Raw genomic sequence first — 24,723 nt, forward strand, 5'->3', positions numbered from 1 at the left:
TATTGCTCATTTATTCCTTGTCTTGGGGCTACTTAAGTGCTCAGTTCCTGAGAAGGATTGGAGCTTTGCTCACAGAAGCTATGTCATTGTATTTGTTAACGAAATCGAACACAGTTTGATGTTCATGTTAGAAGGGTTGACTTAACTACCATGAGAAGGTTACTGTGCTTTCTCGAGGGTATAATAAGTTTTGCTTATTTTGTGTGACTGGGTTATTGTCATATAGAGAAACTATATTTACAGTCTTCCTTTTCTTAGGGTGTAAGCCTACAAAGTTTCTTCAAATTTAGGACAAACCATTTTGTATTTGGCAAGGAACCATTCATCCACCATAATTGTAGGGACCAAAAAGGCAGAATTCATGGCAATGTGTTCCGCACTGAGAATCAGCTGTAAGTATTCTTGATCTTCTGTGGTAAAAATTTGTGATTAATGAAGTACATCTTTTTATTTTTAATCTCATTCTCTCTGAAGTAAATATCCTCAGTTCAATAATTATCTTCCTATATTTACTATTGTGACAACCGCTGCATTTTAAATACTAGCTAAGGAACTATTATGCATCCCCCTTCAAGCAATATGTTGGAAGTTTTGACTACTAGTTTAAGGTAAATGGACCTTGAGTATTGGTTTGAATCAGCCTCCCATGATTTTGCAGGGATGTTATCATAATGGTTGTTTTCTTACTCTTGTATAATAGCTTTTTCCTCTCGAGGCTTTTTTCTATATATCGATCCTGGCTTTTTTCTCTGAGATGAGTTATCCATAGGTATTCCTACAAATTTCAATTCTTTGAACTAACTATATAACTAATTCCGAGTTAGGATTTAGTGACAGTTAAAGCTTTTCATCTCTTCCCAAAAATATATTTGATGAGAATTGAATTCAAATTCTCCTTTCAACTACTCAACCTGTGTTATCAATTGTACTCTTTAGGCCTTTTTGTTTGCGCAGCTTTATTATCACAAGTCTCACATACACAGCGTTCAATTTCTGCTATTGGTCAGTGAAATAACTATTTAAGTCAATGGAGTTAAGAGCCTGAAGCAATAAATTGTTGGGAGTGTCTCTTTGTCGCAATTGTGTTTGAGGGGTTAGAATTGCTGTGGGAATACTCTTCAAATATCTAAAAATAAATAAATAAATAAATCAAATGGCAAAACAAGGAACTCTCTCTCTCTCTCTCTTGTTGTGATGGATAAGTTGTGGTTATGGCATGACACATTTCTTGGGGCAATGTATTTCAATTCTAAATTCGCATAGATACAAATTGCAATCTCCATGCACTCAATCACTTTTGCCACGCTAAAAGGACAAATAACTTTTATTATTATTAGTAATAATAACAATTACCTGGCTAGTGAGAATACCAGTGATTAGGAAAAGCTGCAAACATCTTAACTCTTAAAAATAATTTCTTTATGATAAAGTATTGAGCGAAAAAATAATTCATTAAATATTAACTTTTAGATAAATACTTGCACCTAGAACAGTTTTTTTGTTGTTGATAGATTTGTACATTTCTTTTAGAATTGTAGAGGAAATATGCGTTTCTAAGAAAGGAAAATAATGACAAAACTACTAGAAAAAAATTAGATAGTTGAAGATTATTATATAGATTTATCAGGGTATTTTGATAAAATTAATATAAAAAATAAATAAAATATCCTTAATTAATTCATCCAACCCTTAAAACAATATAATTTGGGGTTGCATGAGATAATTGTTTTTCGTAGAAATATTTTTCGCTTGTAGTATTAGATGGGAAGGTTAAGTTTACAACTTTTTTTTTTTGGAGTTACTCAACTCTAATTATCTCTTTGAGACGAGTTGGCTCCCTTCGGTATCCCCACGAGCTTCGACTCTTTGAGCCGGCTATGAGACTAATCTGGAGTGCGGGGGAACAGTGATGGCTAAAGGTTCAGCCCCCTCCCCAAGAATGCATTCAGCGGGAATCGAACACATATCCAACCTCACTAACTCAGCGCCAAGTTTACAACTTTTTTTGTTTATAACTCTTACAATTTCAACTGTGTTTTTCCGGAAGTACACTTTTACAACCTAAACAAAAAAAGTTGTAAACGTAATCCTAACCATATTAGATATAGCAAAATATTATACTTATCACTAATTAAGTTTTGTCATTTCTTATCACTAAATTTTAGCCGTTGTTTTTTTTTTTTTTTCAATTTGACGGTTATAATTTATTACAAATTAATAAATATTATTCAATAAATTAAAATCATTAAATTATAAAAAATGAACGATTAAAATTTAATAATCAGAAATGATAAACCAATTGATGAGTATAAGCTTCCTTTCACATATAATATATAGTTTGGTTTTAGGCGGGAGCTAGGGCAATCACCCTTAATTCCGTAAGGGTTGGAACTTGGAACTGTACCTCCGAATATGTTATCACAAGACGCAGAGATGGAGATTTGAGGAAGCGCGTGTTTCACTGTGTTTGATTTTGGAGTGCTATCGCTAACTCTCAACTGTGCCTGTGGGTGTGGCATCATTTGCATGTACCCATATTTGAAGCAAATACAAGGTCCTCATTCTTCACTTTCTTTTTGCTCTCTTCTCCTACGTCACTGTTTATCTAAAAAATCCGTTAACTTTGTCAAAATCGTGCATGCCCACTTTCTCAAATTGGGTCTTAATACGTATACCTATTTGGGCAATCGCTGTCTCGATCTTTACTTCGAGTTCGGCCACATTAATGATGCCTCGAAGGTGTTTGATGATATTTATCACAAGAACTCCACATCGTGGAACATTTGCTTGAAAGGGTTGCTCAAAAGTGGCCAGCTTGGCAAGGCCTGCTACTTGTTTGATGGAATGCCTGTTAGAGATGTCGTTAGTTGGAACTCCATGATTTCAGGTTATGCTTATTACGGGCTTTTTAGTCATGCCTTGGAGCTTTTTGTTGAAATGCAAGGTACTGGTGTGAGACCAAGTGGGTTCACTTTCTCCATTATGACGTCAATCGTGTCAAGTCCCTGTCATGCTAAGCAGATTCATGGTAGGATGATTAGAATTGGAATGGATTTGTCTAATGTAGTGCTTGGGAATTCCTTAATAGCTATGTATGGGAAGCTTGGTCTTGTTGATTATTCTTTTGGTGTGATTCTGACTATGGAGCAGTTTGATGTTATATCTTGGAACTCTTTGATCTGGGCTTGTCATAGAGCCGGACACCAAGAGCTGGCTCTAGAGAAGTTCTATCAGATGAGAACTGTGGAGTTATTACCTGACCAGTTTACGTGTTCAATATTGATGAGTGTCTGCTCTAACTTGCGAGATTTGGACAAGGGTAAGCAAGTTTTTGCCTTTTGTTTCAAGATGGGATTTGTTTATAATAGCATTGTATCAAGTGCTGCTATTGACCTCTTTTCCAAATGCAACAGATTGGAGGATTCTATCCGGCTCTTCAAAGAACAAGATCAATGGGATTCAGCTCTATGCAATTCCATGATTTCAAGCTATGCTAGACATGATTTGGGGGAAGATGCTTTGCAACTTTTTGTGCTGTCCTTGAGAGAGAATATCAGGCCAACGGAATACATGGTTAGCTGTCTTCTGAGTTCTGTTTCCATTTTCTTACCAGTAGAAGTGGGTAATCAAATCCATTCTTTGGTTCCTAAATTAGGTTTCGAGTCAGATGCAGTTGTTGCCAATTCACTTGTTGATATGTATGCAAAATTTGGATTTATTGATGATGCCTTGAATATCTTCAATGAAATGAAAATGAAAGATTTGGTATCATGGAACACTATAATGATGGGATTGACTTACAATGGCAAAGTGTCTGTGACCATGGACCTCTTCAAGGAATTGATCAGAGAATGTATGTCACCAGATCGAATAACACTCGCTGCAGTTCTACTAGCATGCAACTATGGGAATTTAATTGATGAAGGAGTTAAAATTTTTTCCTCAATGGAGAAGGAATTTGGTGTAAAACCAGGGGAAGAACATTGTGCTTATGTTGTGGAGATGTTGAGTAAAGCTGGTAAGCTCAAAGAAGCCATTGACATTGTAGAAACAATGCCTTATAGAACTTCCTCTGACATTTGGAGGTCAATTCTTTCTACATGTGCAATTCATGAAGACCTGCGAGTTATTGAAAGAGTTGCACAGAAAATAATGGAGAGGGAACCACAGATATCCTTACCTTACTTGGTATTGGCTCAGGCATATCAGATGAGGGGCAGATGGGAGAGCATGGTTCGAGTTAGGAAGGCTGTGGAACATAGAGGGAATAAAGAGTTCATTGGATGCAGTTGGGTTGGAATAAAACATCATATATACACTTTTGCGTCTAATCAATTACAGCATTATGGTGGCAAGGATCTTTATCTGGTTTTGAATTTACTGGTCTGGGAGATGGAGACCGAAGAAGAAAAAGAAAAAGAATGAAATATGCTGTAGCTGTTGGCAAGGAATATGGATGTTGAATTGGAAGGGAAAAAGGAGAAAAATTATGATTTGGCTGGTACAAATCCACACTTATATAATGAAATTGAGTTTTCATTTTTAAGAGTGAGATAATATGCTATTGCACTTTTTTATCTCCTTGAGCCATGTGGTTTTAACTTTTTTTAAGTTTTTAAAAATTCTCAAATTATTATTATTATCTTTTTGAAATTCTACCTTATTGTTTTTAAATATCAACTGTTTATACTTTGAAAATAGTTATTTTCAAATTGTTTAATATTATTTATTTTTCACCTCCACTTTCAACAGCTTATATTTTTGAAATGATTGTTTTCAATTTTTTGGCATTAAATTTCATTTTTTAAACTATTTTTTGTATATTAAATTAGAATATAATTTTTGACTCTTTTAATTTATATTTTTACTTGAATTAATAATGCATATATTTTTCTTTAAATTTTTTTAATTTATGCTTTTAAAATTTTACTGAATTTAAAATATTCGTACAAATGCATGATTTTATCTTCATCGGAGAACCATAAAAAGTTAAAAAATATGGACATTTTTGTGATGCCATAAAACATGAAGAGTCATCTCGAAAATCAAGCTCCACTTCGCAATTCATCTAGAAAGTGTTATCTCTCTTCTTCTTCTTTTTTCCCACATAATCATGATAAGTTAATGAAAAATATATTATTTAATAATTTGGTATAAAAGTACTTAATCTTTGAGGAAAAATAATATTAATTAATATTTGTTTTGAATAAAAAATTATTAAAGTATATTAGGTTTAAAATGAGGATAATATGGGAAAAATAATTTTATGATTATTATCATTTTATTATCTTCCTAGACCTTGACAATGACACAAAAGTTATTAAATTTATTTTATTATTTTTTATCTAAATAATGTTACGATAATTTTATTACATTTTATCCCATTTAGTTTTATTTTATTTTTGGTTTCGGTACATATCCGAATAAAGTGAAATGAATTTTTTTTGATAGTATGTAGACTTAAAGATCAGTCTTATACTTTGTATGCCCTGTAAACGGCGTATTTAACTCAGTACTTTATAATTCTGATGTTACATGAGGAGGAAATTGTTATGTCATAGAAATAAAAAGTATGTGTGACTCATATATTACAAAAAATTATGTGTGGGATTCATATCAGCACAAAAATTAAAAGGTATATAGGAAAATTATAATTTTCACGTTACATGAGAATTATAAAACCCTTTAACTAATCTTAAAATAAGTCAATGATTTTCTTGGCACTAAAATAAAGGAATTTCTTGTCGCTGCATTCAGAGTGAGACCAATGCAGTGATTTTGGTCCTCCATGAGAAAAAGCTTGCCATCAACCGTTTTTTTTTTTTTTTTCTCATTTTGTTCTTGTTTTTGTTAGTGGTACAACAATTATAATTGTTGGGGTGCGGAGTTGAGGTAATCCTGCGATTTAGATAAAATACAATAGGTCCGCAAAGGGTTAAAGTCCAGAATAGGCCCAGAAACATACAGGTCCAATGAAATGCACAATGTTTCCATCGCGCATAAGATCCGAAGGCGCAATGACCTCATTGCGCCTAACCGCCTTATATGACTTAAGAACTAAGGAAATATCTTATAATAAACTAAGATCCACCGCGTCATAAGTCAGTATACAAAAGACCCTATCTTATAGGAGTATAGCCAGAAAGGCACCAGCTGAGACAGCTAAGTCTGTAGCTCAGGAATAGACAATTAGAAGACATACTGTAACGTCCCGTTTTAGAATCGGTTTGTTAACATTACGTGCGGCATTAAGTGCAGTTACAATCACAAAATTGAATTAAATACGGATACACTTTTTCCTTTTTTATTCATAAACGTTTTTGTTTAAAATCCATTCTGTAATGTGATTATAACTTAAATCATTGGTAGACTTCCAATTATAAGTCTTATATAGACCACCAAAGCTTAAAACTCACTTTTGTTGTTCTTAAACAATAAACACATGTACTCGTATGGTCTCCATTTGTCCAATATATTATAGGATTTTTCATTAGCTACGCGTGGGTTCAAACCGCACTCAAATCGGAGCACCGTAGCTCAAGTTACGCATTTTCTAAGAAAATAGGTGCTGAAATTTCCAGGAATCCCGCGCTCATAGCGTGAGCAGTCAGAGGGGTTGACGCTCATAGCGTGAGCAGTCAGAGGGGTTGACGCTCATAGCGTGAATCTCACGCTCATAGCGTGGCAGTTCTGGAGCAAGCACCAAAACAGGGCAATCTGACCTCCTATGGTGTTCTACCCATAACTTGAGTTATACTCATCCAAATTACACAATCTTGGTCTCTATGGAAAGCTAAGAAAAAGATCTACAACTTCCATTAAGACACAAGGTTCCAAATCTATCATATAGGATACGAAAATTGGACAACAAGACGAGATATCTTTACTTTTACTTGGATTTTTAACCTAAAGGTCTTCTTTCACCTAATTGACATCATATAATCTTTTCAATAAATGGTTCTTAGTTCTTGCAAGGTACATATACATCAAAAGAAACATGCATACCATTTCCTCATATACATATATCCTATAATTACAACATTACATCATTGCAACATGTCTGAATTACAAATCATGGGACTTAGCTACAAAACACTATGACCAATTCCTTGGCTCCCATCAACAAAAGAGACACCAAAGGAGATAAGCATAGGCTAAGTTCATCAAAATAAAACATGTCATAGATATAACAATTCTAAATGGCATGCAACTCAAAATGTCCAGCTATCAAGTACAATCTACTCATGCTTCTTGCCTCGATCAACCTCACCTCTATCAGTACATGAAATGATGCCCCACAACACGGGGTGAGATATACAAATATATCACAGTAAACCTAGGGCCCTTGGAGATCACTCCACCCTAAGGTTCACTTCCGATGTACATATAATCAACAGTTTAACACATTCTTATCCATAACAATTACATGGACTTCCAAGAGAGATCCACGAAGGGCTGTTTTTCTTAGGCTCTTACCACATGGAGATCTACATAGGGTTGTTTCAGAGGAAAGTCCTTACCTCAATCTAAGAACCTCCAAGAGAGATCCACATAGGGCTATTTCTCTTAGGCTCTAACCACATGGAGATCCACATAGGGCTGTTTTCAAGGGAAGTTCCTACCAATCATCCTCATCATGGTTCTATCAATTATTACCTCAATCAATATTTACATCTATCAACCATTCCTCAATTACTCTTAAACAATCAAACATCAATCAATTATCATTAAGCAATCATACTAATTTTCAATGCATGAATCAATGCATGAGCATACAACAACTATCATCATTACATATCACACCTCATAAACCATTCCTCCTCAATGGAGTATGGTGGAACATTCAAGGGGATCAACCCCAAGGTCCAAAGGTTTACCTTGCTCTTGAACTTTCCTCAATTAAACACAACCACAAGGGTTGGTCACTCCACTTGGTTCTCTTGCCTCAATCCTATTAATACAAGGAACACAATCAATTCTATAATCAAACAATGACTTACCATTCAAGAACATCCTTAATTTCAAGCATAATTTACTCAAATATCAAACTATACTAAAATGGCAATCTAAACTCATTTCTACCGTTTATTTATCATCACTAACAACATTTACAAAGGGCTTAAGCTTAAATCAACCCCCAACACATACAACCCCAAAAACAATATTCATCATCTTCCTCAACCATGCTACTCCATGAAAACCAAGTTCAAGGGGAAGAAACTCACCACAAATGGTTTCACAACCAATGAGTGTTGATCCCCTAAGCTCCCATGGAGAGAATCACCTTCAAACTCCTCAAATCCTCACAAGGGCAAAATCTTTGGAGGGAGATATCTCACTCCACAATGCTTCCCACTCAAAACTAAGTTTGGTTTAAGGATGAGAGGAAGAATCTAAGTGGTTTAGGCTTTTGAATCACTCAAATAGGTTAAGGATTAGAGGATCTAGGGTTTGGGGCTCCCTCCCTTTCTCTCTTGCTTCTCACTCTCTCCTTTTCTCTTTTCTTCTTGTCAACGGGTGTGGGGGGAAATGAATGGGTTTCATTGCTTTTAGTCACTTAACTTATGTTAAGTGGCTTTAAGCGGGTATTAGCTCATCTATCTATTCAACTCCATTTACCACCAAACTTTACCCAAAGGTCTGGAATATTTTTCTAGGAATATTTCCACTTCCATTTTTATATTTTGGGTTCTTTTGCCTACACCCATTTATACCCCTTAATTTTCACTGAGTACACTTTTTACCTCAAAAGTGATCCCAATTCTCTTAATTAGGCCCTATACTTAATTTTATTCACTAATACATGCTTAATTACTTAATTTAAAGTAATTAATTAAATTGTTTAAGTTAGGGGTATTATATTCACCCCATCTTTTTAGCGATTTTGTCCTCAAAATTGACAAAATCACGCATTCAATCAACTAGGAATTTATAGGAGAACCCTTCTTGTGTTCCCGAAGGTACCCCGTTCATTACTTCCTCTTTTTCTCCTCATCTTGTCATAAGATGAAATCTTTTATTCATGATTCAATCTATGGTTGTATAATTAGGTGATACTTATAAATTTAAGCACTTTTATACTTTCATTTTCCTCAAGGGTCATACCTATTCACTTGATATTTAACCCTGCCCTTCTGCGGTCCTGTAAATAACCTCATGCATAAAATCTCATCCGATAGATCTTCCAAGAGAGATCCACTATGAGCTGTTTCTCTTAGGCACCTGACCACAAGGAGGTCCCGAAGGCTAACTCCAAGGGAAGTTCCCCTCAATTTGAACCTTTCATGAGAATTCCCTATCTCATAGGATAATATCCTCATGGAGGTAATACTACCACATCCATGGAAAGGTTATTGCATATAACTCATAATCTTTTATCAATCTACTCATGGTCTAGTCTTTGATTACTAGACATAACTAATCACACGATCATAGTTGAGTCCACAATCTAAGCATGTGTGGCTCCAACCTCAATAAACTATGCATGTCATATTAATCTACATGCATCATACCTTCCATCATGCATGGGAACCCCTCTAGCTGGGGTTGGGTCGAAGTGCTAACATGTGCCGCTGCTGAAGGATCAGAGACCACTTGCACATGAACAACCCGTCCCACGATCTGGGGACAATCCCTCGCATAGTGACAAGGTCTACTACACTTGAAACATACGTTTTGGCCCATCAAACAAACACCCTTGTGATGCCTACCACAATTGTCACACTTGGGCACAGGGTCTTTCGTCATCCCAACTTTGTTGACTCCCGCTTCTCTTAAACTTTTCCTCCGATTGTCTCGCTTGTAATTTCTTCTTTTCATCCATTTTCTTACTCTTTTCTGAAGTAGAGCCAGTTGCTCCACTAGCACCAGATGCTTGTGCCTCAGAAGGCTTTTTGATCTTGGAAACATTGTACATTTCTTCCACCTTTCGGCACTGGTTCAAAAAATCTACTAAACTCTCGAATGGCACAATTTGACATCTTCTCGTTCAGACCCCATTGAAACTTGGAGGTCATCTCAGCAGGAGTGGGTAGGGCTCTCCCATAGTTGGCGTACTTCACCAATTCGTTGAATCTAGCAAAATATTGGTCAATTGACATCGACCCTTGCTTTAGATCATTGTACTCATTCTGCTTCTGTTCCCTAGCCTCTCTAGGGAAGTAGTTGTCCAAGAACAACGTCTCGAACAACCGCCAGGTGATTTCCTGGCCTTCAGCTTCTAATGGTTGCACTGTATTCGTCCACCAATCCTCAGCTTCCTCTTCCAGCATATACACGAAGTAGACCAACTTCATTGCATCAGGGCATCTCATCACCCTGAAGATCTTCTCCATAGCCTGGAGCCATTTTGCTGCCACCAACGGGTCGTAGCCTCCACTGAAAGAAGGAGGATTATGTTTTCTAAAAGCCATTAATCGTCTTTCTTCAGCTTCATGTTCATCAACATGCTCAACACGTGGTTGATGAACCTCAGTGCGATGGATATGACTACCAGAATGGTGACTAGCCTCACCGTCATTATTATTCGCTTCATCCTCTTCCTGTAGAATATGTGGAGTAGGCGTGGCAGTGTAAGGAGGAGGAGTGGGTTGCCGGTTCGCAGGTCTAGCACCCCTCAATGTCCTCAACTCGTTCATCATCGCGGCCATAGCATTCCGCAAGTCTTTGTTTGTCTTCATCAAATTTTCATTGGCTTGCTGACTAGCAGCCAACTCTCCTTGCACGGCTGCAAGAGTTTCAGCCACGGGATCCGACTGCCTGCCAGTTGCCCCACGACCACTTCGGGGCCTAACAAAAGCAGCCAAAACAGGTTCTGGCTGAGCATTGGCATTCGATGGTCCAAGGTTATTTCGGTTCCTCGTCATGACACTACACATGTTACACAAAGAGATGAGTTGATCAGGCTCACACTCAGTGATCACAAATGCAATAATCATAAAGAGTACCAAAACAAATATAAAACATCAACACCATACAGATATAACAATAGTCCACAAGTTTCCTTACCAAAACTGCTCTGATACCATAAAATGTAACGCCCCATTCTAGAACCAGTTTGTTAACATTACGTACGGCATTAAATGCAGTTACAATCACAAAATTGAATTAAATACGGATACAATTTTTCCTTTTTTATTCATAGACGTTTTTGTTTAAAATCCATTCCGTAATGTGATTACAACTTAAATCATCGGTAGACTTCCAATTGTAAGTCTTATGTAGACCACCAAAGCTTAAAACTCACTTTTGTTGTTCTTAAACAATAAACACATGTACTCTTTATTCATTTAAGAAATTAATATACTACTCTTATAGTCTCCATTTGTCCAATATATTATAGGATTTTTCATTAGCTACGCGTGGGTTCAATCCGCGCTCAAATCGAAGCACCGTAGCTCAAGTTACGCATTTTCTAAGAAAATAGGTGCTGAAATTTCCAGGACTCCCACGCTCATAGCGTGAGCAGTCAGAGGGATTGACGCTCATAGCGTGAATCTCACGCTCATAGCGTGGCAGTTCTGGAGCAAGCACCAAAATAGGGCAATCTGACCTCCTATGGTGTTCTACCCATAACTTGAGTTATACTCATCCAAATTACACAATCTTGGTCTCTATGGAAAGCTAAGAAAAAGATCTACAACTTCCATTAAGAAACAAGGGTCCAAATCTATCCTATAGGATACGAAAATTGGACAAAAAGACGAGATATCTTTACTTTTACTTGGATTTTTAACCTAAAGGTCTTCTTTCACCTAATTGACATCATATAATATTTTCAATAAATGGTTCTTAGTTCTTGCAAGGTACATATACATCAGAAGAAACATGCATACCATTTCCTCATATACATATATCCTATAATTACAACATTACATCATTGCAACATGTCTGAATTACAAATCATGGGACTTAGCTACAAAACACTATGACCAATTCCTTGGCTCCCATCAACAAAAGAGACACCAAAGGAGATGAGCATAGGCTAAGTCCATCAAAATAAAACATGTCATAGATATAACAATTCTAAATGGCATGCAACTCAAAATGTCCAGCTATCAGGTACAATCTACTCATGCTTCTTGCCTCGATCAACCTCACCTCTATCAGTACCTGAAATGATGCCCCACAACACGGGGTGAGATATACGAATATATCACAGTAAACCTAGGGCCCTTGGAGATCACTCCACCCTAAGGTTCACTTCCGATGTACATATAATCATAACAGTTTAACACATTCTTATCCATAACCATTACATGGACTTCCAAGAGAGATCCACGAAGGGCTGTTTTTCTTAGGCTCTTGCCACATGGAGATCTACATAGGGTTGTTTCCAAGGGAAGTCCTTACCTCAATCTAGGAACCTCCAAGAGAGATCTACATAGGGCTATTTTTCTTAGGCTCTAACCACATGGAGATCCACATAGGGCTGTTTCCAAGGGAAGTTCCTACCAATCATCCTCATCATGGTTCTATCAATTATTACCTCAATCAATATTTACATCTATCAACCATTCCTCAATTACTGTTAAACAATCAAACCTCAATCAATTATCATTAAGAATCATACTAATTTTCAATGCATGAATCAATGCATGGGCATACAACAACTATCATCATTACATATCACACCTCATAAACCATTCCTCCTCAATGGAGTATGGTGGAACATTCAAGGGGATCAACCCCAAGGTCCAAAGGTTTACCTTGCTCTTGAACTTTCCTCAATTGAACACAACCACAAGGGTTGGTCACTCCACTTGGTACTCTTGCCTCAATCCTATTAATACAAGGAACACAATCAATTCTATAATCAAACAACGACTTACCATTCAAGAACATCCTTAATTTCAAGCATAATTTACTCAAATATCAAACTATACTAAAATTGCAATCTAAACTCATTTCTACCGTTTATTTATCATCACTAACAACATTTACAAAGGGCTTAAGCTTAAATCAACCCCCAACACATACAACCCCAAAAACACTATTCATCATCTTCCTCAACCATGCAACTCCATGAAACCCAAGTTCAAGGGGAAGAAACTCACCACAAATGGTTTCACAACCAAGGAGTGTTGATCCCCTAAGCTCCCATGGAGAGAATCACCTTCAAACTCCTCAAATCCTCACAAGGGCAAAATCTTTGGAGGGAGATATCTCACTCCATAATGCTTCCCACTCAAAACTAAGTTAGGTTTAAGGATGAGAGGAAGAATCTAAGTGGTTTAGGCTTTTGAATCACTCAAATAGGTTAAGGATTGGAGGATCTAGGGTTTGGGGCTCCCTCCCTTTCTCTCTTGCTTCTCACTCTCTCCTTTTCTCTTTTCTTCTTGTAGACGGGTGTGGGGGGGGGGGGAATGAATGGGTTTCATTGCTTTTAGTCACTTAACTTATGTTAAGTGGCTTTAAGCGGGTATTAGCTCATCTATCTATTCAACTCCATTTACCACCAAACTTTACCCAAATGTTTGAAATATTTTTCTAGGAATATTTTCACTTCCATTTTTATATTTTGGGTACTTTCGCCTACACCCATTTATACCCCTTAATTTTTACTAAGTACACTTTTTATCTCAAAAGTGACCCCAATTCTCTTAATTAGGCCCTATACTTAATTTTACTCATTAATACATGCTTAATTACTTAATTTAAAGTAATTAATTAAATTATTTAAGTTAGGGGTATTATACATACCGCCTACCAAAGGCGGTATAAAGATAGCAAATTAGAAGGCATACCGTCTACCAAAAGTGGTATAAAGACTTGCTATATAAACAAGGGGTACACACCTAGGTATAACAATCTAATTCCAGTAAGAATATAACATAAGCCTAACCTTGATACTGACTTGAGCGTCGGAGCATCATTGCAACTACTCCTAGCCAGAGCCATCGCGTCAAGGGAGCTCCACATCAGTTAACCACAAAGCAGACCAGCCCATCAACCGGTCCGGTTGTAGCATTGACGGTTCAACCTGTAAACCGGTACATTAGAGTGTTGAATAAAATGCACCATTTAATATATTTATTATATAATTATTAAGTTAAGAGAATTATTTCAAAAATTGCATCCAATGAGATTTGAACCCCTTGCATTGAGGATATACAACATAGCAAATACCACTAAACCACATCATGTTATTGTTTAGATGACACTTTTAAAATATTTATTATATAATTAAGTATAAAATATATATATATATATATATATATATATATATATATATATATATATATATATATATATATATATATATCCGGTTCATGCGGTTCAATCTGTGACCTATCGATTGAATCATTGATCTAGTGATCCGGTACCTCAGCCAGGTCAATGACCGGTCCGGTTCTAATAACATTGGAGAGAACTAGGATTTATGAACTCCTTATTTAAAAAATAAAATAAAAAATCTTAAGAATATCAATCACCCGAAAAGATTGGATCCAATCTTTTCGGGTCCCACTCACTATCTTCGTAATAGCATGAGGATCGTCCTGGTAATATACTAATATTAAAAAGGGATGCCTCAAACATTCTTTTTAAAATTAAAAACTAAATAATAAAAAATTACTTAATACGTGATAAAAGTCCATAATTTTTATGAGTCTGTAAATTTTATTACTCAGTTTATAACATTTATAACTAAATGTTACAATATTTTTATTATTTAACACGTGATTTTTAATTACCGAAATAAACCAATTAAAAACATATGAAAACAAGTTTTGAAAATACATTGTAATGGCATTGTTCGCCAGTCCCACTCCCCAGTTATTAGAAGCCAAAATTTGAATAGTGTATTACAAAAAATAAAATAAAAAAAATTGAATAGTGGATGCAGTGCATCTCACCTTAGCTGAGACAGCAGTACAATAAAACGAACGTACGTCCTTTAAAGCTACTTGTCGTTTTCATTCGTAGTAAGTCGTAACAGATGAAACGTATCAAAGTCTAGTTCCTAATTGTTTGCGCTTAATATCAACCGCCCAATGTGCCATTAGCTACAATGACTTTGGGTGCGCATGACAACCTTCCTGAAATTAATTCTTTTTTAATTTCTGTTCTCCGGAATAGAAATGGATAGAAAATTCGTTTGGTAAAACTGGTTTATTTTTTTGTTCACGGATGAACCGGATTAATTTTTGTGCTGGGGAACAGAAAAAAGAATCAGAAAATTTCTGCTTTTTTGTTCTCGGGCACAAAATGAAAAACACTTATCTCTCTTAATCACTTTCCTTCTCTACCATCATCACCACCACCACTATCATCCCAACACGACCACTGCCACCATCGTCGCCGCCATCGTCGTACCACTAGTGCTGTCGTGACCACCCCCACCACCACGATGCCACTGCCACCACCACCACAACTACCACCGCTACAACCACCACCAACTGTCACCGTCACCACCACCATCACCACTACCGCCATCAACCACCACCACCATCATCGCAACCACTGCCACCACCGTCACCATCGGCATCACCACGCCACTGTCACTGCCACCACTACCATCGCCACCACTACCACCACCGCTACCATCATTGTCACCAACCACCACTATCATTGTTGCAGCCACCATCGGCACTGTCACCGCTGCCGCCACCAACCACCACCACCATCGTCACTACCACCACCATCGCCACCATTACATCACCCCCGCCACTACCACCACTGTCGCCGCCACCATCACCACTATCACCCACCGCCACCGCCGCAGCCAATGCCACCACCGCAGCCAATGCCACCACCACTACCATCTCCATGATGCCATCACAACCACAACCACCATGCCACCGCTACCATTGTCGCGGCCACCAATGTCACAACCACCATTATCGCAGCCACTGCTGTCACCTCCACCACCACTACCATGCCACTGCTACCATTGTCGCCGCCACCAATGTCACACCCACCATTGTTGCATCCACTGCTGTCACCTCCACCACCACTACCGCCACCATTACCATCACCACCACTATCATTACTGCAGCCACCACCGCCACCACCATCGTCACAGCCACTACTGTCACCACCACCATCATCGTCACCATTACACCACCACCGCCACCACCACTGTCACCTACCACCACCTGCAGCCACTGCCACCACCACCACCATCTCCATGATGCCATCACAACCACCACTACCATGCCACCGCTACCATTGTCGCCGCCACCAATGCCACCAACCACCATCCCCCACCATTGTCGCAGCCATTGCTGTCACCACTACCACCGCCATCGTCGTAGCCACTGTCATCACAACCAGCACCACTATCATCACCACGTCACTGCCACAACCACCGCCGTGCCGCCGCCGCCGCCACCACCATCATGCCACCCCCCGCCACCACCACCACAACCAAACCATATGAAAAGGAAAGTGATGATCCAATTTTTTTATATTTAATAGGAATTATTTTTTATTATATTATTTGTTGTGTTATCAAACACAATTCTCATTCTTGGAATAAAAATAGAATATGTTATCAAACACATTTTTTTCTCAGAAACTGTTTCAAGGAACAGAAATAGAAAAGAATTGTTTCTTTTCAGAAACAGTGCTAGGGAATAGAATGATTGTCATGCACACCTTTTGGGTGACACAGCAATTTTTTTTTTAATAATTCTTATCTTTTATTAGTTTAGTTTTATTGCCTGTAAATTAATGTATAATATAAAAAATATTATAATAAATTCTGTGTTATTTATATTTATGAATATTGCAATTTTTTTAATTTTATATATTAGTAATCAAACAACTTTTTCTTTGGAAATAATAATCAAACATTTAATAACATAAAAAAATTATTTCAAGACTCAATTATTTATGATGTACTGCTCTATATGTATTATCTTTAAACATGTCTGAAACACAATCTAATTTTGCGTTAAATTAGTTTATAGGTGTTCAGCTTTAATAGGTCAACTATTATGTTTCCTCACACTTTTTCAAAAGAAATAATTTTTTATTTCTGTGCCTTGAAACAGTTTTGAAGAAAAAAATGTGTTTAATAACATGTTCTATTTTTATTCCGAAAATGAGAATTGTTTTTAATAACACAACAAATAATATAATAAAAAATAATTTCTATTAAGCATTATTTTTTTTCGAATCATCACTTTCCTTTGTGGTGGCGGCGGCGGCAATGGCAAGGTGATGATAATAGCGGCAGTGGTGATAATAGTGATTGCAGCGATAGGAGTGGTTATGGTGCTGAAGTTGTGGTGGTGACGTCAGTGGGTGGTGACGATGGAGGTAGTGGTTGTGGTGGTTGATGACGGTGGTGATGACGATGATGGTGGTGGTGGTGACAGTCGCAATGAGTGGAGGTGATGGTGATGGTGGCGGTGACATCATGGAGGTGGTGGTGATGAAGACACTGATGGTACGACGATAGCGACGACGATGGTGGCAGTGGTCGTGTCAGGATGATGGTGGTGATGATGATGATGATAGTGATGGAGAGTGATTGAGAAGAGTGTTTCTTATTTTGTGTCAGGGAATAAAAAAACAGATTTTTTTTGATTATTTTCTCTATTTTGCAACACAAAAATTAAACCGGTTCATATTAGGAAAAAATAAATAAATTAGTTTTACCAAATGAGTTTTCTATCCATTTTTGTTACCAGGAACATAAATAAATAAAAAATAATTCCGAGAAAGTTGTCATGCACACCCTTAAAAGAAAACAAGAATATAGCTATTATTAGGGGTGTAAATGGGCTAGGTCGGCCTACAGAGACCTACGACCTAGCCTATATTAGGCCAGACTTGGCCTATTACAAATAGTAAAATAGAATAGGCCTAGACTTTTAAAAAAACCTATTTAGAAAACATGTCATAGGCTTTTTTGTACATATCGAGCCTATAAGTTTACAGGTCGACTTATAGTCTTATATCATATTATTTATTATAAATAAAATAAATACAATTATTATTTTAATAATTTCGAATAATAAACTAATATTATTTTAGTTATTCTTATAATTATTGAATGTTTAATAGGCTTAAACAGGCTAACAGGCCTAGGCCAATGCTTTTATTTTTTAAATACAGGTCAGGTCAGACCTGTAATTTGGGGCCTACACAGACTAACAGACCGGATCCAATATTTTTACACAGGCCTGGTCTATTTAAAGCAAAATCTAGCCTAGCCTAACTTATTTACACCCGTAGCTATTATTCTATTAATACATAAATAAACTAAAAAAAAAGTTTAAACAAAATATCAGTCTAGCCACCAAAAAAAGTGGGCGTTTTTTCTTTTTTTTCTTTTTTTCTTTGCTTTCTCAACAAAGAAAAAAAGAGAGTAAATATTCTTTTGGGTCTTCAACAAAAAACTTGGAATCCATTTTAATCACTTTGAAAAAAAAGTATCTATATTAATCCTTTTTGAGAAACTAACGTGGATCTTCTTTGAATTTATGAAAGACCACAATTTCAAAGAATTGAAATTTTATTGGCACCACAAGTCGACTTTTTTTCTTCTAGTGGATTAAAATGTGTTTTGTATTTTTTTTGTTGAGGACCCAAAAAAATATTTACTTAATAAAAAAAAAAAAAATCTGGTTGGCGACTTCTTTTTTTCCTAAAAAGAATTAAAATGAGTTCTATGTTTTTTTGTTGAGGATACAAAATGATATTTATTTAAAAAAAAAAACAAAAAAATCTGGTTGGTAGTGTCATCATTTTTCATCAATAATAAAACCATAAATAAAACGTGTTCATGTATTTTAAGCGATCTGATCTGGTCCTGGGCATGTGTTGTCGAAGGATAGCCAGCACTTTAGCACCTAAGAAGCATGGACACCAAGATAAGATGAACGCCCATCCTCAACTCTCTCTCTCTCCGTAAATTCATTGTCGTATTATAAAGACTACAAACCCATCACGTTATATTAATGGTCACAAGAAATTAAAAAAAAAAAAGCAAGAAAAAAAAATATAAAAATAGTACCGGTATATAACTCGGTTGGTAAAATCGGATCCCCACCTGAGTAGTAATACTAATACCAATGCTCAATTATTGAATGAAATCTCAATCAATCTCTCACTAATAAAAAGTAAACTTAATTATAATTTAATGTAAGTTTGGACAAAATTTTACCAATGTGTTATTAACTTTCGTTTAGGATAGTATAAGATAACGTCTGTTTGGTACATGCTATACTATAAGATCTGATTAAATTTTAATACTATTTTGCGTTTGGTATGGTATTGTATAAGATAATATCCTCAAATATTTTAAAAATTAATATATTAAAATAATTTTTTTTAATATATAAATATTAAAATGATATATTAGTTGTTGAGATTTATACTTTTAAGCAATATTAATACATCAACCCCTTATCAGGCATAATCCTACCCTTTTAGACTTGATTAAATTATACATCATTTTGATGTATAAAAAGATCTTACTGTATAAGCTTATATTATACGATGGTCACACCAAACAACTGAAAATTGAAAATGTCGTAATGTATATATAGTATAAGCTTATACTATCGAGCCCCCGTTCGTCGTACCAAACAATAATGTCGGAATCTGACGTGGCTCCACGACAAGAGATAACATGTTAAAAAGGTTTTCTATGAACTTACGACACAAGATAAGTACGTGTGGAGTGGGACTTGTCCATTTCCCTCCTCCACACCATAATATTTGATCATTTTGATTATTGCTTCTAGTCCCTTCCCTGTGAATGTTCAGTCATAGAAATGGCAACATGGTTGTTGGGAAGGTCCAGGACCTTAACTCATCACCACAAAAACCTACCCTTCTTGTTAGGATCACTTCTTAACCATAGCCATACCTCTTCTTCCTCCTCTTGTTTTGTTAAGTCCCGTGATATACAACATGCATCACAGGGTAACAACTCACCTACCCTTTCCTTCTTCTCGCGTTTTGAATCTACCAAAGCCGAGGCACAATTAGAATTACATCAATATCTCAGCGAGGATGATCCAAATCAGGTAATTATTGTATCAATTAGAGAGTGGAATAGTTTATAGTATGGTTAGAATACCTATCCATAGGTTAAATAAAGCTCACTTCGTAGAGAAAAATTTTGGTTCACGGAAGCACCGAACTCGATGTTCGATGTTTTTTTTTTAGGATTTAAAAAGAAATATAAAAAAAAAAAGGTAAAAAAGAGCACCGAACTGTAGTTCAGTGCTCCGATTCACCAAAGTTTTTCTCCACATCACATGTCTCAGGGTTCAGTTTTTGAGTCAAACGGATTTTGGAAATGGATGACCTGGCTGAACCGTTAGTTATAAAGTCAATTTTTTTATTGTATCATTAAATTTTCGATTTAATTTTGAATTTTTCTTTATTTTATTTACGCCTTAAAACATTATTTTTTCATTATAATATTATCTTCAGCTAAATGCTTTGGGAATTATTCTTGATGAGTATTGACTAGCTTTAAATGTAGATTTGTTCTAATCCTGGTTATAGGTATTTCTTAACGTTATGGAAGACCAGCGGGCCCAGTTACGAAGCCGATGGAAAATTTAATAATTCTCGAGAAGGGACGCACAGCTAATAAACTATTGAAATATTCCACACCAAAAAAAAAAAAAAAAAAAACTATTGAAATATTAAGTTTATTCTTTTAATGTTTATCTAAATGTCATTTTAAAATGAATATTTAACTATTTTAAACATAATTAATTTTAATTTTTTAATAATAATCAATGCAAATCTTTAAATATAAATAATCAAAAAAATTATTTTAAATTAATTTTTTTAAATATAATTATATAAATAGCTAAAGGGGGCGAACCGGAATAGTGATAAAAATATTCTTTCATGATTGAAAGATCATGAGTCCTTTTTCAGGAAACAGTCACTTCACAATTATGCAAAGATAAGGCTGCTTACAAGAATTGCTTCTATCTCACACTGGCTAGTCGAGTTTAACGGGGAGTTGTTTTTTGTTTTTATAATTATATAAATAGGTAGAAAAAAAAAAGCGAACCGGCTATAATTCATAACCTATATATAAAAATAGATTGAGATAATAATTTTTTGAAATTATAGTTAGCCAATCTAATCTCATTCTTATTTGACTCAATTCGCAGTGGACTTTTCCCGAATGAGTTAGAATTGTCACCGTTAGTAATATGGAGATCATAGTGAATATCATAATTTCCATTGTAATTTACAGAAATAAACTAAAGATGAAATTCACCTAAAATGAGCAACTAAACATGTATTCACTCATAATTTAAAAATACATAATAATGTTACTCCACTAAAATATAAAAATGGATATATACGTGCAGTTTTTCCATAAATTAAGAAAGACTGATTATGCCGTGACATTATTTAATTCTGCTACTCACTGTGTCAGGTAATTGATTTTCCTGGTGGAAAAGTTGCATTCACTTCTGAAATGAAATTCATTGGTGATTCTGGTGAGAAAAGGGTACCTTGTTATCGAGTTCTTGATGACAATGGAGAGCCCCTGAAATACAGCAATTATGTACAGGTATCTCAGTTAATTACTTTGAGAAAACCAAAAATTGAATTGAGTCTTAGTGTTTGTGATACAACACATGGGAATGTTATTAGCTTGATAGTTATTATATAAGTACTGATTGTTGAATAATCTCTGGACCATAATTCAACAGGTTAGCAAGGAAATGGCTGTGAAGATATATTCTGACATGGTCACTCTTCAAACTATGGACAACATATTCTATGAAGTGCAGAGGCAAGGAAGAATTTCCTTCTACCTCACCTCAATGGGAGAAGAAGCAGTTAACATTGCATCCGCAGCTGCACTTGCTTCTGATGATATTGTATTGCCTCAGGTTTAATTTCCTACCATCTTGTACTTTCTGCTTCTTAGTATTCTCACTTGCATCTCTTGGTCCTGCTTGTTCATTATACAGGCACTGCAATTCCCTTATGCTCCTAGTGAAATTCAACTCCATTTTCTTTTGTTGTGTCACACTTTCTGCTATTGTGGATCTCTAAAAGAAAAACAAGACAATTAAAACTCCAAAATATTCCTGTTTCAAGTAACCTAACTTTTTTTCTTCTCAACTAATAAGTGTCAAATTGAGCGCGAGTAAGGTTGCTCTTTGGGACAGGAAGTTTACGGGTTCAAGTCTTGAAACCGTCTCTTTGTAAAAATGTAAGGATAAGATTGCATATAATCGATTTTCACCTCTATCCTCGCAAGTTGGGCAACCTTGTGCTCCAGGGGTTTGCCCTTTTAATAAGTGAACAAATTGAAAAACTCCATCCCCAGCTGATAGTACTAGTTTTTTGAACACATGTATATTTGTTAATGATGAAAATTTCTAATATGATGTCACTGTCATAGTACCGAGAGCCAGGAGTTCTATTGTGGCGTGGTTTTACACTGCAACAATTTGCTCACCAGTGTTTTGGAAACACAAGTGATATTGGTAAAGGCAGGCAGATGCCAATACACTACGGGTCTAACAAGCACAATTACTTCACAGTGTCATCCCCCATTGGGTAAGACATATACCATACTATAACATGTTAAAATCATTGCAATTCAATTGTTAATTGGTGACATGCACTCTGAAAAAAGTTAATGTTGCTTGGCAAGAAATTCAGAACACAACTCCCTCAAGCTGTGGGCGCTGCTTATTCCCTTAAAGTGGATGGGAAAAGTGCATGTGCAGTCACTTATTGCGGTGATGGTGGCACAAGTGAGGTTTGTGATGATGAATGAGATCTCTTAACAAGTAATAGTATTGAACATCACTATGCCTTATTGCTACTATCTGAGCTCATCAAATATTGCAGGGAGATTTCCATGCTGGTTTGAATTTTGCAGCAGTATTGGAGGCCCCTGTTATTTTTATATGTCGCAACAATGGATGGGCAATCAGTACCCCTGTAGAAGAACAGTTTCGAAGTACTCTTTTCATTTCATTTCAAATTAGTTATTCTTCTTTTTGTCACACTCTTTCAGTGCAAGAGATAGAATATAAACAATTAGCCAAGTTTATAGCATGGTTAGAGATATAGTATACAAAAACTACTCATATGCCTTCACCTAAGATATAATATATAGACTTAGTCCCTCTCTTTTCTTTTTTTTTGGTACAAAGACTTAGTCCCTCTTACTCCATACCCTATTTGACATGTCAATGAGCTTTACACTTTATTTGATCAAATCTATTAAGTTCAGATACTAGAACTCCTGAAAACTTATTTTTTTCCTGTTGGTTAGGTGATGGTATTGTAGTCAAAGGTAAAGCTTATGGCATCTGGAGTATCAGAGTAGATGGAAATGATGCTCTTGCTGTGTATAGTGCAGTTCATACTGCTCGCGAAATCGCTATAAGAGATAAAAGACCAGTTCTAATTGAGGTATGATTTAGCTCCCTTCATGCTAAGATATGATCATTATTTGATACCACCCTATTTCAGTGTTTCACCAATCTTATGCTAAAAATAACCTTCAGGCTCTCACTTATAGAGTAGGACACCATTCTACATCTGATGATTCAACCAAGTACCGGCCAATTGATGAGATTGAATATTGGAAAATGGAAAGAAATCCTGTGAATAGATTCAAAATATGGGTAGAAAGGAATGGTTGGTGGAGTGAAAAGGATGAATTGGAGCTTAGAAGCAGTGTCAGGAAGCAGGTGAATTTAATTTTGCTTATTGCAATTAAGTCTATCTTTGTATACACCAAACTGTTTTGACATTTTCTTGTTTTTTCTGATTTATTTTTCTTTCCTGCAGTTATTGCAAGCAATTCAGGAGGCAGAGAAAGCACAAAAACCTCCACTTGAGGACTTGTTTAATGATGTCTATGACCAACAGCCATCAAACCTTCAAGAACAAGATAGAGTACTTAGAAAAACCATCACTAAGCATCCCAAAGACTACCCTTCCGATGTTCCTTTGTAGATATGCCAATTCAAATAAGGAATTGTACTAAACCTGACTGTCAGAATGTTAAATAAAGATAGGGATTGGATGTTCTTATTGCATCTTTTATTGTGATGATTACTATGTTATTCACCATTAGATTATGTGTTGAGACTTATTCCACAGTAATTTAACCTGAAAGTAACATTTCAATATAACATATGTAAGAACAAACACTTGAAACAGAGATAAGTTCAAAAATCAGTAAAAAATGGACACAATGTTACGGGACCAATACCATTTAATAAACTTGGGTTACACACGCACAGGTTAATGATCTTGGTTCCATCAAAAACATTGGCTACATTATGTAATCTCTCTCGTAAATTACATCCTAATAATCTCATTAGGATTTGGACATCACAATAGTTCAACAAGTACCCACTTCATTGCTCAATTAAGCCGCCCTTCGAAGATGCATAAAAATATTGCTCTATAGTTTGTATTGCATATAAATATTATAATGCAAATTATTACATTAGGTTATCAAAGACATCCCTTCCCCTACTTGGCGTTAGCTCAGAAAAACAACAAACATAAACAAGTTTTCAACAAATAAAAACAATTAGTCTGATCCATTTGAGCAATATTTTGCATTAACTGAAAAAATGACAAATTGATTTGTTTAACGGTGAAAAAGAATAGAATATAACAACTTGGAAAGCATTTCCAAGCAAGCAGTAACCAAAACTGTCTTCAAGTTCCTCGTAGTTTTCCCATGTTGGCACTGTTCTAATCGGCATTCTTCCCGCCATTTTTTGTCTCCCACGAATATCC

At 35.9% G+C, this 24,723-nt stretch overlaps 2 protein-coding genes across 2 annotated transcripts; both read left to right on the forward strand.

Moving 5' to 3' along the window:
• Positions 1–2,364: 2,364 nt before the first annotated feature.
• LOC133315684 (pentatricopeptide repeat-containing protein At1g43980, mitochondrial) lies at positions 2,365–4,590 on the forward strand. Its single transcript, XM_061517361.1, has one exon. It carries the CDS (start codon positions 2,527–2,529, stop codon positions 4,423–4,425), a length of 1,899 nt encoding a protein of 632 aa, XP_061373345.1. The 5' UTR covers positions 2,365–2,526; the 3' UTR covers positions 4,426–4,590.
• A 15,052-nt stretch (positions 4,591–19,642) lies between these two features.
• LOC133315669 (2-oxoisovalerate dehydrogenase subunit alpha 2, mitochondrial-like) lies at positions 19,643–24,042 on the forward strand. The gene is made up of 9 exons (XM_061517336.1): positions 19,643–19,985; positions 21,371–21,508; positions 21,651–21,833; positions 22,352–22,509; positions 22,615–22,714; positions 22,807–22,918; positions 23,237–23,376; positions 23,472–23,657; positions 23,758–24,042. The coding sequence occupies exons 1-9, from the start codon at positions 19,731–19,733 to the stop codon at positions 23,923–23,925; spliced, it is 1,440 nt and encodes a 479-aa protein (XP_061373320.1). The 5' UTR covers positions 19,643–19,730; the 3' UTR covers positions 23,926–24,042.
• Positions 24,043–24,723: the final 681 nt, after the last annotated feature.

Source organism: Gastrolobium bilobum, unplaced genomic scaffold (assembly GCF_033153095.1).
Source record: "Gastrolobium bilobum isolate Gb01-03AN ecotype WA unplaced genomic scaffold, APGP_CSIRO_Gbil_v1 utg3766, whole genome shotgun sequence".
Taxonomy (NCBI): domain Eukaryota; kingdom Viridiplantae; phylum Streptophyta; class Magnoliopsida; order Fabales; family Fabaceae; genus Gastrolobium; species Gastrolobium bilobum.